The 16,454-nt window shown below is 48.8% G+C and overlaps 1 protein-coding gene across 5 annotated transcripts in view; it reads left to right on the plus strand.

The window, feature by feature from the left end:
* Nucleotides 1–16,454, plus strand: part of IMPG2 (interphotoreceptor matrix proteoglycan 2) — a 63,588-nt gene that overhangs the window by 25,018 nt on the left and 22,116 nt on the right. For 4 of the 5 annotated variants that reach the window (XR_005826254.1, XM_040583166.1, XM_040583169.1 and 1 more), the window contains exons 4-7: nucleotides 1,983–2,014; nucleotides 2,111–2,134; nucleotides 13,403–13,455; nucleotides 13,920–14,011. Coding sequence is in view for 4 of the 5 variants with exons in the window: in XM_040583166.1 (XP_040439100.1) it covers nucleotides 1,983–2,014; nucleotides 2,111–2,134; nucleotides 13,403–13,455; nucleotides 13,920–14,011 (201 nt within the window). In the remaining variant the exon portion in view is untranslated. The remainder of the gene's footprint in view (nucleotides 1–1,982; nucleotides 2,015–2,110; nucleotides 2,135–13,402; nucleotides 13,456–13,919; nucleotides 14,012–16,454) is intronic. The other variant, XM_040583167.1, reaches the window with a different exon arrangement.

Below are 16,454 nucleotides of genomic sequence, written 5' to 3' on the forward strand. Positions count from 1 at the left end.
ACTGTAGATGTGGAGATGGTGCGTCACGTTTGTTATTCTAGGCCTTGGCCGTTAAAATAATAATTTGGCATTTCAGATTTGGTTCTTGTAAGTTGTTCTTACAATTTATTGAATGGCAGACTGGGAAATAACAAGACATACTGGTTAAGTCCTGGGACCCCGGCTTGGGAAGGCTGGGCACCAGCAGCTTCTGGGCTGCCCTGCAGCAGAGCTTTGGCTGAGGGTCTCTGCCCTGTCCCTCGATGGAGCCATCAGGGCATCTGCTGTCAGTGCCTTTGGAGGACCAGTGAGGAAAGCTACTGGGTGCAGACTACCTGCTGGTATTAAAAAGGTGTGTAGGGACCCTAATAACCACATTGTTTTTAATAGCACCTACAAACTGCCCTGACTGACTGAATATGGAAGAAGGTGTCTTTTTCTAATGAACAAACATGTTTTACTATATGGGCTACTACTTAACTTTCCAAAAGCTTGTAGAGGGGGAATCAGTCTCTCTGTACCTTGCAGATCCCAGCACACCAAAGCTGAGTACAAGCACTGTATAGAGCAGTGTAATGACCCCTTAAAAAAAAAGCATACCTGAAGTCCAGTAGTTTTAGTGGCCCTGCGTTAGATTTTTTTGCTGTAGACCACCTAGTTTTGCTAGCTTCTTTGTCACTTAAAACTGGTCTCACTGTGTCTTAGTTTTTCATAATAAAGTGTCTCCAAATACTCCATTTAATGGACTTGCATAATAAAGGTTGGCCAAAGGACAGGCTGAAAAGCAAACTAACTGAAATTTATATATTGGCATGCCATCCTCAGGCTGATATCTGGGCTGCCTGCTGTTCTACCTGCAATCACACTGTCCTCAGATGTGCTGGAAAGAAGAGAAGGGTGGTCTTTGATGTGGCTCCAAATCAATAAAGACTGAATTTATATACTTCCTTAGAAATGCAGGTGAAGAGATTGAGAAGGCTAACCTGCTCAAAAAGTCTCTTTTGCCTTGTCACCCCTCCTTCACAAAATGAACCATAGGATAGCTTGGAGTGGCAGTCCCTAGGGCACTAAATACAAATGGGTGTTCTGCAGAGAAATTTTCAGAGTTGTTGCAATTTAACTTCAAAGTAGAGATTTGAGTTGATCCATTTTGGATTGAGTTTTTACTGAAAAATACATCTATATTGATTACGCAAAGAAAGGCAGCCCAACAAACCACCAAAAAAAATTCCTTTTTTCCCCCAAACCAGAGAGAGGCAGAGAAGTTGTGGCTGGACGATAATCCTCTGTAAGTATTTTATGTTCTGTTTACATTGGTACAGCAGCAGGGTACAGCATTATTTCTCAACATCTGTCATGCTGCAAACTGCTCAGGATCTCCTCCACTTTTTCTGGGATTCCTCACAAACTCGCGCAATGCCTCTGTAGAACCAGTGGCACTAATACCATGAGAATTTTGATGAGAAATTATGAACTATGTAACCCTGTCTTGCTCTTTATATACCAAAAAAATGCAAAAAATGTTGTCCCTGTCACTTGTATAACTATAAAGAAAGTCATTGGGCTAATCCTACTATGTTACTTTAAGCTGTAACTATACTTTCAAAAAGATGGTTTTAAATCTATAGACAAGTGCCAGACATAATACTGTATTTCTTAAGGCTGCTTGCTTACAAGGATCTTACTGCTAATGTCCTCTAAGGTGATACAACATTGTCCTGCAGAGTAATGTGGGGAAAGGCAGAAAAGCAGAGCATCTGCTGACAAACCGGGTGCTCTTCACAGCATCTGTTGTTGAGTTTCAGTTGTATTTTGGAAACGCAGGATAAATTTTCTTTTCAGCAGGGACTTTGTTAATAGATTCTGGACTTAGCAAATGAACACAGAACAAAGATAAGGGTGTTATTTTGGCATGTGGGAGGAAAAAAAAGTGGTATGAACTGCATTTCAATCCCTTTCACCTTGTGATACTCAAATATACTTAGGGTTTGTTTGTTTTCCAGAAACTGTCCTATACGAAGGAAGCAATGGACAGGTGAGTGTCTGTGTTGGCCTTGTGTTTTGCTCTCCGGAGATAACAGCAGAGCTGAGTTGTGACATTTTGTAACCTTTTCTCTCTTTTTCTTGCCAGCTCCTGCACTGATTGGTCATGTGGGTAAGTAATTCTCCGTTTTTAAAGGCTCCCCATCGGTCCTTTCTCCCGTTCTTGCTGCTGCTGGAGTTGATTTGGGCACTGAAGATGAACAAAATTTGCCTTTGTACAAAATGGCATATCGAAAAGTGTAGTGGAGAAATTCTGTCATTCTTGCATGTGAACCTCTGTCTTGGCACACTTGAAATATCTCAGCCAATGTGGGGCTTGTACTTTTGCTTAAGTATGTCATCACCTTGCTGGCTGTCGGGCACAGACGCAGCCTATTTACCTGAAGAGGTTTAGTGGGCGAAATCTATTTTGGGAAAGAGATGTGTCCATAGTTACTTGTGTTGCTTGCAGGATAACCAGAGCACTCTTTCCCAAAGGCTTTAAGGTAATCCTGGTCGTCATTGCAAAAAAGTGGAATGTTTTTGAAATGCTTTTTAAAAAAAAACTTGAGAGATGTGCTCTAGAAAGAGTTAGAAGGGAATTGGCTGCTTGTGCTCCTCACACTTTAACAAGGCAATAAAAATGAAAATTAGTCTGAACTGTGGCTTCTTTTTACCAAAGTAAACCTGAACTGAACCTGTTATTTTCATGTCTGTTTTTGAACTGAAAGGAAAACCAAGTCAAATTATTATTACTCCATTTCTACTCAGAACTTACTTAAAGTTCTAAAGTAAGTTTAAGTAAGAACTTATTAAAACTAAGCTATTATTTTTAGGACAGTTCAAACCTGACCAACCTAGTACTGAACTCACCTGAAAAATGGGCAGGTTGAATTCCCTGCTTTACAGGCCACATAAGGCTATGAGAAAGATGTGTAATTCATTTACTGGGAAGAGTAATCACTTAACAGACTTTAAAAAAAAAAACAAACACAACAAAACAGCCCAACTTCCCAAATTGGGTGTCCTCATAATGATTTCATTACCACAGCATTATATATTAAAAATAATAACATGAGATGATAAGGGAAAAAGTAATTCCTAAGAGACTGGTTTCTCTGTCCTGTTGAGCTGAACACCCCTCTGCAGGCACACTGCCCGAAGCCTCCAGCTCGGCTGGAGCGTACATCTGTTCAGAACTTTCTCTGCTGAGAATGAAATGTCGACCAAACTTCTACATGCTTTTCTCTTCAAAGAGAAAATACATTAAAAAAAAAAAAAAATCTTGCCGTTTTAAACTTTTTGGGTCTGATTAATTCTCATTAGCATCAGCCATTCTCTAGACTGGCTCTTTACATGAATGGAACCACATCTTGTTTATCAGAAAATGTGAATTCAGTGATACAGTTATCTCAGTTTGAATATTGAAGACTAAAAAAATTTATCTTTCTGAAGAAGTTTGAAAACCTACTGTATCCCTCTGTGTGATCATTTAGGAAATCTAGTAATTGTAGAGACATATGAAAGGAATTAGAGGCAGCACTAACAAATCTAGAGTCACTGCACTGAAGGTGGGCTGGGGTGATTAATGTTGTACTTGTGCAAAAGCCATTGTATCAAGTGCTTTGTGACAGGCTTTAAAGGGGCTCCAGGCAGATAACTGGCAAACTTCACCCAGCTTGGTTTGCTGTGGGGCTGCGTTGCATCTCTGTCAAAAACACACTGCTTCTATCCCAGTATGTATTACTTCGGATTGTTCATAGCTTTAGGATGGGATCTTTGTTTTCACTGTCAGTTTAAGGTTTGGTTTTACTATATCTTTTCCTCTAAAAGTTGTTGTTTATCTTGTGCTTGGATGTGATAGTGTTTTGTAGCATAGAGTGTGGTGCAGGGCTGAAGCAGTGAGGCAGAAACAGCTAGATTTGCTCTGGATAATGCAACATCAGGAAGAAATTAATGGAAATTATTTTGGCAATATTAAAAACCTCAAAGTTACTCTAATAGCATTCTGGACATCTCAGAGCATTCATGGTTTAAGATGTGAAGCTTGTAAGCCATAGTCATATGAAAACAAAGCCACGATTGGCTGTCAAGGGTAGAAGATGTCTAACTTGTGTTCCATCAAGAGGAGTGAGTGAGCCATGTCGGTGCTGCTGGCAACCAACATTGTCATTTACTGCAAACTATACAGGGCCTCTCAGTGCACACTGGAATAAAATTAAGACCTTTTTAAAATGTTCAAAAGAGGTCAGAGTAAGTGTCCAAGCCCAGGTGGCCCGTGGTCCCTGAGGCAAGGCGTGGGAAGCCCAGTGCGGTGTCCCTCCTGTGCCTGGGGATGCCAGCGTGGCTCTGCCGTGGCCTGGGCAGTGCTGCCTGCGTGTGTGGAGGGGCTGGGCCAGCGCCGTGATGTGACCTGGCACGCTTGCCGCCATGTCAGAGCTGGGGGCTGTCCTGGTTTCATGTCTCAAGGGATGGCGGGGCTAGCCTGAAGCACCAGCTCTGGGTGTCTAGATGAGAGGTTCGAGTGAGGCGTCCCTCTTGGCAGGGAAGGACAGGCGCCCCAGAGGATGTCCCAGAGCAGGGCTTCGGTGGGGTGCTCCGGCCTGCCCTCCGGCCTGCCCTCCGGCCTGCCCTCCGGCCTGCCCTCCGGCCTGCCCTCCGGCCTGCCCTCCGGCCTGCCCTCCGGCCTGCCCTCCGGCCTGCCCTCCGGCCTGCCCTCCGGCCTGCCCTCCGGCCTGCCCTCCGGCCTGCCCTCCGGCCTGCCCTCCGGCCTGCCCTCCGGCCTGCCCTCCGGCCTGCCCTCCGGCCTGCCCTCCGGCCTGCCCTCCGGCCTGCCCTCCGGCCTGCCCTCCGGCCTGCCCTCCGGCCTGCCCTCCGGCCTGCCCTCCGGCCTGCCCTCCGGCCTGCCCTCCGGCCTGCCCTCCGGCCTGCCCTCCGGCCTGCCCTCCGGCCTGCCCTCCGGCCTGCCCTCCGGCCTGCCCTCCGGCCTGCCCTCCGGCCTGCCCTCCGGCCTGCCCTCCGGCCTGCCCTCCGGCCTGCCCTCCGGCCTGCCCTCCGGCCTGCCCTCCGGCCTGCCCTCCGGCCTGCCCTCCGGCCTGCCCTCCGGCCTGCCCTCCGGCCTGCCCTCCGGCCTGCCCTCCGGCCTGCCCTCCGGCCTGCCCTCCGGCCTGCCCTCCGGCCTGCCCTCCGGCCTGCCCTCCGGCCTGCCCTCCGGCCTGCCCTCCGGCCTGCCCTCCGGCCTGCCCTCCGGCCTGCCCTCCGGCCTGCCCTCCGGCCTGCCCTCCGGCCTGCCCTCCGGCCTGCCCTCCGGCCTGCCCTCCGGCCTGCCCTCCGGCCTGCCCTCCGGCCTGCCCTCCGGCCTGCCCTCCGGCCTGCCCTCCGGCCTGCCCTCCGGCCTGCCCTCCGGCCTGCCCTCCGGCCTGCCCTCCGGCCTGCCCTCCGGCCTGCCCTCCGGCCTGCCCTCCGGCCTGCCCTCCGGCCTGCCCTCCGGCCTGCCCTCCGGCCTGCCCTCCGGCCTGCCCTCCGGCCTGCCCTCCGGCCTGCCCTCCGGCCTGCCCTCCGGCCTGCCCTCCGGCCTGCCCTCCGGCCTGCCCTCCGGCCTGCCCTCCGGCCTGCCCTCCGGCCTGCCCTCCGGCCTGCCCTCCGGCCTGCCCTCCGGCCTGCCCTCCGGCCTGCCCTCCGGCCTGCCCTCCGGCCTGCCCTCCGGCCTGCCCTCCGGCCTGCCCTCCGGCCTGCCCTCCGGCCTGCCCTCCGGCCTGCCCTCCGGCCTGCCCTCCGGCCTGCCCTCCGGCCTGCCCTCCGGCCTGCCCTCCGGCCTGCCCTCCGGCCTGCCCTCCGGCCTGCCCTCCGGCCTGCCCTCCGGCCTGCCCTCCGGCCTGCCCTCCGGCCTGCCCTCCGGCCTGCCCTCCGGCCTGCCCTCCGGCCTGCCCTCCGGCCTGCCCTCCGGCCTGCCCTCCGGCCTGCCCTCCGGCCTGCCCTCCGGCCTGCCCTCCGGCCTGCCCTCCGGCCTGCCCTCCGGCCTGCCCTCCGGCCTGCCCTCCGGCCTGCCCTCCGGCCTGCCCTCCGGCCTGCCCTCCGGCCTGCCCTCCGGCCTGCCCTCCGGCCTGCCCTCCGGCCTGCCCTCCGGCCTGCCCTCCGGCCTGCCCTCCGGCCTGCCCTCCGGCCTGCCCTCCGGCCTGCCCTCCGGCCTGCCCTCCGGCCTGCCCTCCGGCCTGCCCTCCGGCCTGCCCTCCGGCCTGCCCTCCGGCCTGCCCTCCGGCCTGCCCTCCGGCCTGCCCTCCGGCCTGCCCTCCGGCCTGCCCTCCGGCCTGCCCTCCGGCCTGCCCTCCGGCCTGCCCTCCGGCCTGCCCTCCGGCCTGCCCTCCGGCCTGCCCTCCGGCCTGCCCTCCGGCCTGCCCTCCGGCCTGCCCTCCGGCCTGCCCTCCGGCCTGCCCTCCGGCCTGCCCTCCGGCCTGCCCTCCGGCCTGCCCTCCGGCCTGCCCTCCGGCCTGCCCTCCGGCCTGCCCTCCGGCCTGCCCTCCGGCCTGCCCTCCGGCCTGCCCTCCGGCCTGCCCTCCGGCCTGCCCTCCGGCCTGCCCTCCGGCCTGCCCTCCGGCCTGCCCTCCGGCCTGCCCTCCGGCCTGCCCTCCGGCCTGCCCTCCGGCCTGCCCTCCGGCCTGCCCTCCGGCCTGCCCTCCGGCCTGCCCTCCGGCCTGCCCTCCGGCCTGCCCTCCGGCCTGCCCTCCGGCCTGCCCTCCGGCCTGCCCTCCGGCCTGCCCTCCGGCCTGCCCTCCGGCCTGCCCTCCGGCCTGCCCTCCGGCCTGCCCTCCGGCCTGCCCTCCGGCCTGCCCTCCGGCCTGCCCTCCGGCCTGCCCTCCGGCCTGCCCTCCGGCCTGCCCTCCGGCCTGCCCTCCGGCCAGCTCCGCTTTCTCTGATGAATGTGCAGAAGCAGTCATTTCAGTCTGGGGGCCTGGCACTAGGCGTGTTTCTCAGTCTGTTTTCCCACTGGTAAGAACATAGGAAATTTTGCACTGGGTTATTTTCTAGAGCAGAGCCCAAGCACAAGAAACTGAAAGAGTATTTTCTTTTTATGATCTTTGACCAAGCTTTTTCTGCTGTGAAACAATCGTTTCTCTGTAACGATTTCTTGATTTGGGGCTGATCTGGAAGGAAAGACAAGGCCTTGATATCTGTTCTCACTTTAACTACACTACTTTTCTAGATTAAAGCAAAACTGTGCTGAAAGCTATGAACAGCTGTAGAACTGAAGCTGTGACTTAAATGATTTAACACATCTCACGTGATCCTGCCTAGATGTCAGTACTGTGTATCTAGCTGGAAAAAGCTTGTCTCAGCTAGTCAAAGGCTAGGGCAGTTTTAGTGTAGCTTGCAGAAAGGTGGCTTGTACTTGTGTAACTTCCCAGAATAACTCCCAATCCGGCATTACTGACAGTTGTGTAACAGCAGGGTGGAAGTTTGCTCCCGTAAGGCTGGTGCATGTATGCACATAGGTTAAGTGCCCAGCTAGCCTGGCCCTTTAAGGAGCCGAGGGATTAAACTGAATACCACCGGGGAGAAAACCTCAAAGGAAAAGTAACGCATAGGACATAATCCAGATGTTCAGAGAGCAGCCCAGTGGGCATTTTAGAGTTTTGTCCCAACGGGAAGTGTGGAAGTATTGCATCAGTTAAAGACTTGCAATGATTACTTTGTTCAGCAGACTGTTGGGACTTTGCATAGTGAATTTTGTTTTCGTAAAATTGGAGTATGTCGTGTGACAACAGGACAGTTGTTCTGTCTAATTCCTGGGGTGTCAAAAGCCAGATCTTGAGAATCAACTGAAGGCAAAGGGGGCACACAAAATTCCTGCAGTAGCAAACTCAGTGCTTTTACATCATAGACTTGCTTGAGTGCTGTATGCACAATAACATACTGGAGGAAAGATGAGGAGGATGGGATACTTGAAAAGGATGAATAATAATGCACTGCTTTGTCATTTCTTCAGAAGTGACATTCATGTTAAACAAAATAGAAGCATGTGTCCTTTCTGACGTACTTGCTGATTCTAGAGTCACTGAAATTAGTCACAGTAAATCACATCCAGACTTCCTTTGTTCTGTCTGTGTTCTCTGCTTTGAAATATATTGGCAATTTTAGGATCTGTATTTCATCAGTGGTGGCAGCAATGGTTGGTGATATGGGCTCAAATTCTGTATCAGTTATCTAAATGTGCTTAATGAAAGAAGGAGTTTGCCTGCCATACTGGGATCATTTCAGCAGGTCTGAGTGCAGTGGAGACATACCTGGGCTTCTTTACTGTCTGCATGTGAACTTGGCAATGGTATTGCTCCTTTCAGAAATTTTTGAGCATCTGCACAGCTTTACCCCAATGTGAAGAGTTCCTCGCTGCTCCTCTGCAGTTGTGTATTTTCTTCTGTGCTCCCTACTGTGAGGTAGCAAATATAAGGTTTGTCCTGCTTTAAAACTTAAAGAAGTCAAAATTCAAGAATTACTTAAATGAAAATGAAGGTAAAAGCAAGTACAATTTAAAAGGAAAAGGATCTACATACCAGGCTCAGTCTTTCATTCTTGCATAAAAATACCTCTGAAATCACATACTTGCTTAGTTCAAGGACATGTGATTAAAATATTGAAAAAGGAGAAAATTGGACTGTGAAAGGATTTTCCCTTCTTTGTGCAATATGAACACTGAAATAATAATGTTTAAGATAAATAAATGTTTGACATAGCAAATTAGTCTTTAGGGCATTCAAATTGATAAACTATGTCAACCATTGATAGACTGATGGACGTCTGGAACGTGTAGTTCAAATCTGAAGATGTTACCTGCTTCAGCCACAGAGCTGGGTTTGTGTTAAATGCTGAGGAGTGATGTAGGGGAAAATGTGACTAACACCTCTAAAAAATGTCATGGGCAGGTGCAGTGGTCTCACCAATGCCTCACTTGACAGATCCAGAGTGTTATTTCTCCTTAGCAACACAGTATGGCTGCACAGAAAGAACTTGTTTAGGCTCTGCAGTTGCCCATGGGCCAGTGGGGCCCTGTGTGTGCCTTGGTGGGTTTTCCTGATGTGACTGACATTGCACAGAACTACACACCGTGGGGTCTGAAAAGGGGGAGTATCAGCCTTATTTGTGAGCCATGCTTGCTGTGTTAATACGTATAGGCTATCCATAGGCACTGTTTGCTTCAGATCAACTTCTGAGGCCCTTATGGGTCTTGCCTTATGCCAGCCTAGATCCCGGCGTCTAACAGCTGCATGATCTGAAACCGGTTGTTTCTGCCAAGGAAACATAGTGCAGTGTTGCTTGTTCTGCTGCTTAGAGATGTCTGCTTGTATACATTCCTTCCTGCCTCTCCATACATATGTGTATGTTTTTATATTTTGCTTACTGCTCAGCCAAGGTGGTCCAGGGCATCACTCATGCAGGTAGGACAACAGCAATTACGTTTCATGTGTATGTGTTGCAAATTCACAGTAAGCTCTTGCTGGAATATAGTCCCTCCACCTGGAGGGCCTTGCTTGTGTAGCTATAGTCAAAAATAAAGCCTGGGCCCTGGATTAATCCTGGGGGGTGGGGCAGCAAACAAATATTGTATTTTAAGTGGTGTTACTGAAGGGGGATTTGGATCTGTGTTTACCTTGAAGAGTAGTGTGATCAGGCAAATCAGTATATGTGCTGTTGTGTGCATTTTGAGTGACTTCCTTAGAGATACCTGGTAGTATTGCTGCTTTTTTAGGAGGTGAATAAAGTGGGCATTTGAAAAATCATAATGTTAAGGGGAAGTAAAAGGCAAAAAGAAATGGATGCAAAAAGAAAGCAAACCTTGTCGTTCTGGTAAAGCAATGAAAAAAACAATGTTGTGTATAAAGTAAGGCTGATTATAGCAGTTTCTTAAAACATTATTTTTATCCTCCTGAGAAAAACTGATAACTGTTAGTTTGACCAAATTTGATACTTGACTGGTCTTACTAGGTTAGATTTATCAGGGATTTACTAGGTCTTACTTAAGCCCTTGGCTTTTAATTTTCAGCCAGCTGTGAACTGGAATTCTGTCAGAAAATTGGTTAGGTCTCGGGGGCTTGTGTTTAGAAGCCCCTCAGTACCAGTAAGAATACATTACCAAGCTTCGACAAAGATGGTGGCCTCTTACGGCTCGAGGTGATGGGTTTGCTGTGCTGTAAGGGCAGCAGCGTTACCCTCATGTCGCTTTTCAGTGCTCTGGCGGTTGCCCCGTGGCCCGGTTCAGTCTGTGGTTGCCGCCACGCAGCAGCTGACCCGGTGCATGAGCTGGCGTTACCGAAGCGCCCCGTTGGAGAGCTGCTGCTCATTTGGGTCAGTGGCGGGGAGAGTCCCCTGGGACCCCTGAGACTTAGATAATTTAGTTTTGATGCACCTGTAACTAGCAGCCTGCTCGCTCCAGCTGCCCTGCTGCAGGGCATGGCTGGGCACCTCGGGGAAAGCCGGGGTGAGAAGGGGCAGAAGCATGGTGCGGGGGGAGGGGGAGGGAACAGCCACAGTGCGGGGTGGTGGCATGCGGGAGGCCAAGGGCAGGGCGGCGGGCACGCATTCCCTGCAGGGCACACACCGGGTACGGGAGCGGGGCGTGAAGCTGAGCCTGGCAGAGGGTGGAGGGTAGGTGGTGCTTTAATGTTTGTCTGTTTCTCGCTACCCAAACCTCTTTAAATATGCAACAGGTTAATTTAACTTTCCGCCAGCTGGGTCTGTTTTGCCGGTGGAGGTAACTGGCAAGCGATCCTCCTGTCTTTATCCTCTGAAGCATTTTCGCCTTATTTTCTCCCCTGCCTCCTGGAGAAGGGTGGTGAGCGAGCGGCTGGGTGGGAGTTCTGGCCGTTAGCCCAGGCTTGCCCACCGCAGAGCCGGCCACTCAGCTGGTCAGGTAGGGCATCTCAAAAGGGCTCAGGTGGCCAAGGTGCAGCACAGGTCTGCAGGAGGTGGCGTCTGTGGTGACCTGGAGCAGCAGCCAGCGGGCAGCAGAGCTGGTGCTCTGTACTCTGCTTCTCGCTGTCCCCTTCTAAAGAAAAGAGGGCTGATAGAAGGCTCAGCTGGCATTCACACAGGGCTCTGAGCACTTCAGCTGAACAGAACATTACAAATCCTGTAGCAGAATTGTTTCACTGCACATCGATTTGCTTTTGTTGATTTTTTTTATTCTGACCTCGGTCACACTAAACGGTTTGTAGTAAGTAAAATCGCAGATCGTCTCACCTCTCCTGAGGAGCAGAACCATATGTGCTTCTGAACATACCATTGTCAAACGGGATGCACTAAAATACTTTATTCACTGATGCTGTAATTCGGTGAGACTCTGGTATAGATGTAATCTTAATGCCTATTTGAATTGGTAAGAGGAATGCATCTTTGGAGTTAAGTGAATTTAACTGGAAAATCATTAATCTGACCAATTTAGAATTAAGCAATAGTTTTTATTTCAGGTCTAAGATGATAAATAAGGAAGTGAAATTCCTCTGAAATATAACCGGCATCCTTAAGAAAATAGAAACCCATCTAATGTGTTTTTCTGTTGTTTGGGTTTTTTAGCATAAAGAAGTGGATATTTTTTTGAATGAGTTACATGTGACTCCTTATATGTGGGATGGCAATGGCAGAGAGAATAAGGGAGGATATCTTGTCTAAATTATATTTGCTAGTAAAATTTGGCGTTCCAGTTTTGGAAATCATTCCAGGATTTACTGAGGTTGTCAAAGAATGAGTAGAGGGTTACCTTGCACTGTGCTGGCTGAACACAGGTAGCAGTGTCCACGAGATGGAAGCAGACACAAACAACTGTACATTTCAAAGCTTGCGTAGGCTTCATCAGCTTCAGTTGTTCAAGAAAATACATGAAGGTACTGTTTAAGCTCTTGGATAAGTATTTTCTGCTTTGTTCATCTGGAGGTTATTTTATTTTTTCTTAGTATTTTACAGCTGTTGTGTAGATCTTGCCCTGTCAGTTGAACATTCCCTGAACTCGCTATATTCTGGTGTGGTTAATCCATTATGTGCAGGACCAGCCTGTGCCTCCTGGGAAAAGATGGGGGGAAAGATTCTTGACTTAAATAGAAAATCAATCAGATTTTTCTTCAGGTCTGTTTATTGGTGAGTGTGACATGTCTTAGAGGCAGGGGGAGAAACAGTGTTTGAGACATTAACTCAGAGAAATGATCATATGTTTGATCACGTGCTCATGCCCTGGTATTGTTGGAGTGTAGCTTTGGAGCTGGTTGTCTGGCTGGTGCTGGGAGCCCTTGGGTTTTGGAGCGATACAGAGACTGCTTATACATCTGAAGGAGGCAAAATAACCTTCAACTTGGAGTGGAGTTTGGCTTGAGGACACATGGCAAGACCAGTAATCTGGTCTGTGAGCCAGAAATCAAACCTGGCAAGGCTAGGAGCTGTGGCTTGCGTCATACCAGCGCCCACATATGTTACAGTGAAGACCGTGCTGCGGTGCTTATTTTATGGCACGAGTATGACCACCAGTAACAAAGGAGTTCCTTTAGAAATGGGAGAAGTATCTCAGTGCGATGAACTTTGTTTTCTGAAGTTCCATTTCTCTCCAGCACTTAAACTTCCAATCTTGCAGGTTGAGCTGTATATATTAAAAACATGACAAACCTGGAAAATCATTTCTTCATTTAGGGAAGACTTGTTTCTGTCAGAACATGTCTCCCAATCTTGGTAACTTGATGGTTGCTCAGGATTTACAGTATTGGCCCCAAGGAGCTTGGGTTTGCTGTAGGACCATGTCAAAGCTGCTAAGTTTTTCTTCAGGCTGACAGTCTTCATCTGATTTTTAGCTGAAATGTTTTTATTTTTCACATTTGGCCTAGAGTTGTTTTATGTGTGTATGAATACAATAATTGTATTTGGAAGCTGGTGCCTTTTGGAGATTTCCAAATAGGCAGAGTAAAAGTCATGACGAAAAGAACCCATCTTCTAGCAGTGATTTCGGTACAGTTGTGGTGTTTCAGTGCACTGGAGAGTATCTTAAAACCTGAGCATTTAATAGAATTTTACAGGTTATCTTTGTGTTCTATCCCTGGTCTTCACATCTGCTACTTTTACAGAACTGCTGGAAGGCAGAATGTATTTTTGGGTGGGACTCCCAAGTCAGTGGGAATATATGGAGGTTAGCAGCCCAGAAGGGCACAGGATGTGCTGTGTGATGCAAGGGACCCAATATCTAAGTTGCAAAAGATAACTGAAATACTACAGAACTGCATAATTTTTATGAAGGTTGTCAGCAAAGTAGTACCATGATGCAGTAATTCTGCAGACCTGCTTTTTGTGTGGCAGCAGAATCACAGGTAAATCAAAAACTAATAAAACTAGCTAACTGTGTCCAATTTCAATTTCTGATTTTATTTTTATTTAGCAGTAGTGGGACTCCAACTCCAGCTTTGGATGCTGATGTTACCACATTGAGAGGTCAGTTTTCACCTAACTCTTGCTGATTCTGAATTGCTAGAAAATTGAGAAATTCAATACTGCTTGGGTTTCAGAAAGAGCTGTTCGTTTTTGCATCTCAGATAATGCTGTTTGTGATTTGGAGATCATGTTGTATGCTGATGTTATTTTGTTATTGTATGAGTCCTGAAAATCCTACTTGTGAAAGAAGTTCTGTGCACTTTTTAATGCACTTAACTTCATGTTCCCAAAACCACATCTGCTTAGATAGGTCATTAGCATTTTATTCTGATTAGTGTATTTGATACTTTCCCTCAGGCTCTTCAGGTGTTTCCCGTGTTGTTTCTGTCACAATGATGGGTATAGGAATCAAATTTTACTGTCAGTTTACGCCTGCTAAACTGCCTCTGTGTGTATCTACATGTCCACGGGTATGAACCCCCCCCCCCCCCCAACAAAATAATACTGCTGTCTTTCAAACTCAGATGCAGCTGCCAATGTTCCTCCCCCTCATGAGATCTCCGTTGAGAGTCCTGCGGGTGGTACCATCCATGAGATCGAAGATGCGGACACTACTGTGAGTGTGTGGGTTTTTTCATTCACTTCAGCATTCTGTTGCCTTTCCTAAATATTATTCATGGTCATGTGCATTTCCTAGTACTTAAAGGTGTTGTATAGCATAGTGTGTTGACACAAATTAAGGTTTCATAAAAACAGCAAAGGAGCTTTAGAAAGTTTTAAATAATTTCCAGGGTAGGCATTTTTTCATTTGCAGAGGCTTTGCAGTGCCACATCCCTGACAGTGAGAGAGAACAGATCAGTTGAGCTACCAGGTAAGGATTTTGCCGGTGACATGGGGCTAGACAGGGAACGCCTAGGGCTCCTGACAGTTCCAAGAAGAATGCGCAGCGTTATTATTCCTGTGGAAGCACAATACACCCCAAATCGGCTGTACTCTTGTTTCGAAGGTCCGCGTGGTACAGTTGTGCAGGACAGCAGAGAGGTGGCCTGGATAGCCTTGAACATTCCTTCTGGTTTTCTGCTCCTTTTCCTCTGCTGACACAGACGAACTTCTATCCATCACCTTACAGTCACCCTTACCTTGATATTTAAGCACAACTCCCGACACAGGGAAGCCTACATACATCAAGTACTTAAAACGTCTCTGTAGAAGTGAGCTGGCCTTCAGAAGTGCTGACCACTACACAGGTCCCAGGGGAGTATTTGCTTCCAGGAAACAGCTCCCCTGGATTAAAATTTAAGCCCAAACTCTAGAATTCAGTTGCAGTATTCATGGGCCTACATGAGTCAAGAACATTTTGCAAACCAGTGGTATGAATCAGCTGGCTTTTGTTTTCTTATAAACATGAAACTCTCAGTGGATTTGCTGAGAAGCTTAGTCACACACACTGCATATAAGTAGAAGCTGTTTTATGGTACTGGATTTAGCTGTGCACTGTTCTGTAACCTGGTATGGCCATGAAACAAAGCTGGGCCAAGCTGTACGTTCTTCTAGAGCTTTCAGAGCTGACTGGAGCTCTGGTATTGTCCTTCCAAGAATAAATACTGAATATGAAACAGGCAGACAGCTGCTGACTCAAGTCCAGGGTCTGACTTCATATTATGTACCAAGAGCCTTGGCGCTTTGATCCAGTGTACACCATTATTCTTTTTTGAAACAGAATTGCCTGAAGTATTTCTGCCTAAGCAGAGAATAGGACCACTCAGTAAATCAGAAATAAGCCAGAATTAGATTGCTGCTGCTACAGTGTTTTCACTCTATGCAGTTACATCCCACCTCATCATTGCTCTGTGCAGCCAAAACACATCGCCAGTTACAAGACCAAGAGTGACCAAAGCTCATCTTCTGCACTCACATGTTGACTGTACTTTTGTTTTTGGGGGGCTGATAAATGATTGAATCTACATGGTGTTGCAAACAGCCATACAGTAGCAGCATATATATATACCTGCTAAGTGTGTGCCTCCCACATGCTGACCAGCTTTAAGTAGCATACCAGTCATTATGGTCCTTAACAAATTTATCTAGTAAAAAAAGGGATTGGGGGAGGAAGAGAATTTAACTAAAAATTTTTGAGAGTCCCTAAACAGTAAGTCATTCATTGGTGGCAGATAAACATTCTGGAGAAAGGTTCTTCCATTTCCTGCACCGTACATAACACGGGCTCCAGTTTTGCTGAAAAGATCTGTTTTGTTGGCACTCTTTCTTTCCTTTTTATTTGAGAAAAAGCAACAACTGGATGTAAATGGCCAAAGGCATTTGGCTATTTGGCTAAAGTTAAGCTAGCCTTCCCTGCCTCCAAATCTCAATTTTTTCTTTCAGAACAAAACCATGAAAGAAGATCTGGTTTTTCACATGTCTTTCAGTATACCACAAGGAGTAGTGTGCTGGTTGTAAAATGCTGGGGAGCTAAGCAGAGCATGCTCTTCCTGTGTTGCTCAGTCGTCCGCATTAGATTAAAACCTGGAACCCGCGGCAGCCCCGGCAGCCCCGGCAGCGTGCTTGCGGGCTGTGTTGCACAGCCCCTGCTGTGGGGCTGCTTGGGCAGCTGCTCGCCTGCCAGGTGAAGCCCACCGCTTCAGCTCAGCAGGGCCCTGCAGGTCTCCTGCTGCCCACTGGGTACCTGGGGGGTCCTTCGCTCACTGAGGCTGCCGTTCACTTACAGGGTGCTGCTCTCGATGTAGAGCTTGGCGAAGGTAACTTGTCTTCCGGGTGCAATAGGAAGTAGGAGCCTTGTGATAAATGAGTAAATTTGGGGTAAATGAGCCTGTTGCTGACTGGGCTCAGGTGAGCTGTCTGTGTATCCATAGCTGCACTTCCAGTTGCTATGGGAACATCCCACACAACTGGATTTCTGTTTGTAGCTGAGGTCAACTCGATAGCCTAGCACTAGAAATGTGCAAATGGAAAATAGAATTGTCTGCAATACAAGAGTTCTCAAAAAATGTTCTTGCTCAGTAGATTGCCTCGCTGGTTGCTGCCTGTGCCCCTGAGGACA

This window comes from Falco naumanni, chromosome 2, assembly GCF_017639655.2.
Source record: "Falco naumanni isolate bFalNau1 chromosome 2, bFalNau1.pat, whole genome shotgun sequence".
In the NCBI taxonomy this organism is placed as follows: Eukaryota; Metazoa; Chordata; class Aves; order Falconiformes; family Falconidae; genus Falco; species Falco naumanni.